This window comes from Mirounga leonina, unplaced genomic scaffold (assembly GCF_011800145.1).
Source record: "Mirounga leonina isolate KUSES-001 unplaced genomic scaffold, KU_Mleo_1.0 Mir_195377, whole genome shotgun sequence".
Lineage (NCBI taxonomy): Eukaryota > Metazoa > Chordata > Mammalia > Carnivora > Phocidae > Mirounga > Mirounga leonina.
In genome coordinates, this window is record NW_023270492.1 from 39 (window position 1) to 1287 (window position 1249).

At 45.9% G+C, this 1249-nt stretch overlaps 1 protein-coding gene across 1 annotated transcript; it reads left to right on the forward strand.

The window, feature by feature from the left end:
• Positions 1 to 665: 665 nt before the first annotated feature.
• Positions 666 to 1003, forward strand: LOC118024124 (small ubiquitin-related modifier 2-like). Its single transcript, XM_035025687.1, has one exon. The coding sequence runs from the start codon at positions 681 to 683 to the stop codon at positions 966 to 968; it is 288 nt and encodes a 95-aa protein (XP_034881578.1). The 5' UTR covers positions 666 to 680; the 3' UTR covers positions 969 to 1003.
• Positions 1004 to 1249: the final 246 nt, after the last annotated feature.

Below are 1249 nucleotides of genomic sequence, written 5' to 3' on the forward strand. Positions count from 1 at the left end.
GTCCAGGGGGTTTATCCATATGGGTTTTATAATCAGCATTCCAGGGTAAGTGGCTCTTCCATCAGATTACACTGTGCATCATGGATGAAACTACATGGAATCCACAGGAAACACGTTGAAAGAAGACACATGTTCACAGTGGTAATTTGGGAATCCTTGAAGGGCCAGTGGCAGGGCAGCCTGTTCACTGCCTCATAAAGTAACACTCCGGTTCTTGCTGCTACAATTTGTCATTGGTCTGGACAGTGGCAGCAGGTTCCCGGGATAGAACATGAACGAGAGGGAGGGACATGGTGGGAGATGGCGGATCAGGGACTCGGCCTGCCTTTGTAGCTGCGGCCTCTGTGTGCTGTTGGGGGGAGGGAAGGGCATGTCCACATGGAGGGATGTGTGTGTGAGTGTGTGTGTGCTGGGGTGAAGTTAGGACTGCTGACCGCACAGGCAGAGACTAGGCGTCACTAACTATAAGCTTGCGATATTTCCTAGTACCGATTTTAAATCCAGTTTTTATTAAGAGAGTCATAATTGTTAGCATTGAGACAGAACAATAATACGGATAATTGAGGTAAGAGTTATTGGATCCTTACTCTGCATTGGACATTGTGCTAAAAACCTGATATTCGGTGTGGAGCTGGTACCTCTTTGGTGAAGCCGCAGCTGAGGAGACTCCGGTGCTCACCATGGCGGATGAAAAGCCCAAGGAAGGAGTCAAGACTGAGAACAACGATCATATTCATTTGAAGGTGGCGGGGCAGGATGGTTCTGTGGTGCAGTTTACGATTAAGAGGCACACACCACTTAGTAATCTAATGAAAGCCTACTGTGAACGACAGGGTTTGTCAATGAGGCAGATCAGATTCCGATTTGATGGGCAGCCAATCAATGAAACAGACACACCTGCACAGTTGGAAATGGAGGATGAAGATACAATTGATGTGTTCCAGCAGCAGACAGGAGGTGTCTACTAAAAAGGGAACCTGCTACTTTACTCCAGAACTCTGTTCCTCCAGACCAAGAAGACATTCTCAAGTAGAAAGCCACAATTTGGTTCCACCACATCCTGAGTACTACAGTACAGTTTTCTCTATTCTTTCATTTTCCCCTTCCCCGTTCCTTTATTGTACATAAAGTAACTGTGTATGTGCACAAGCATATTGCATTTTTTTAACTAAATGGCCAATGGTATGTTTTGATCGACATCAAATGGAGATGGGATGGGGGAAAACACTGTTTCTGTGAAAATATCCCT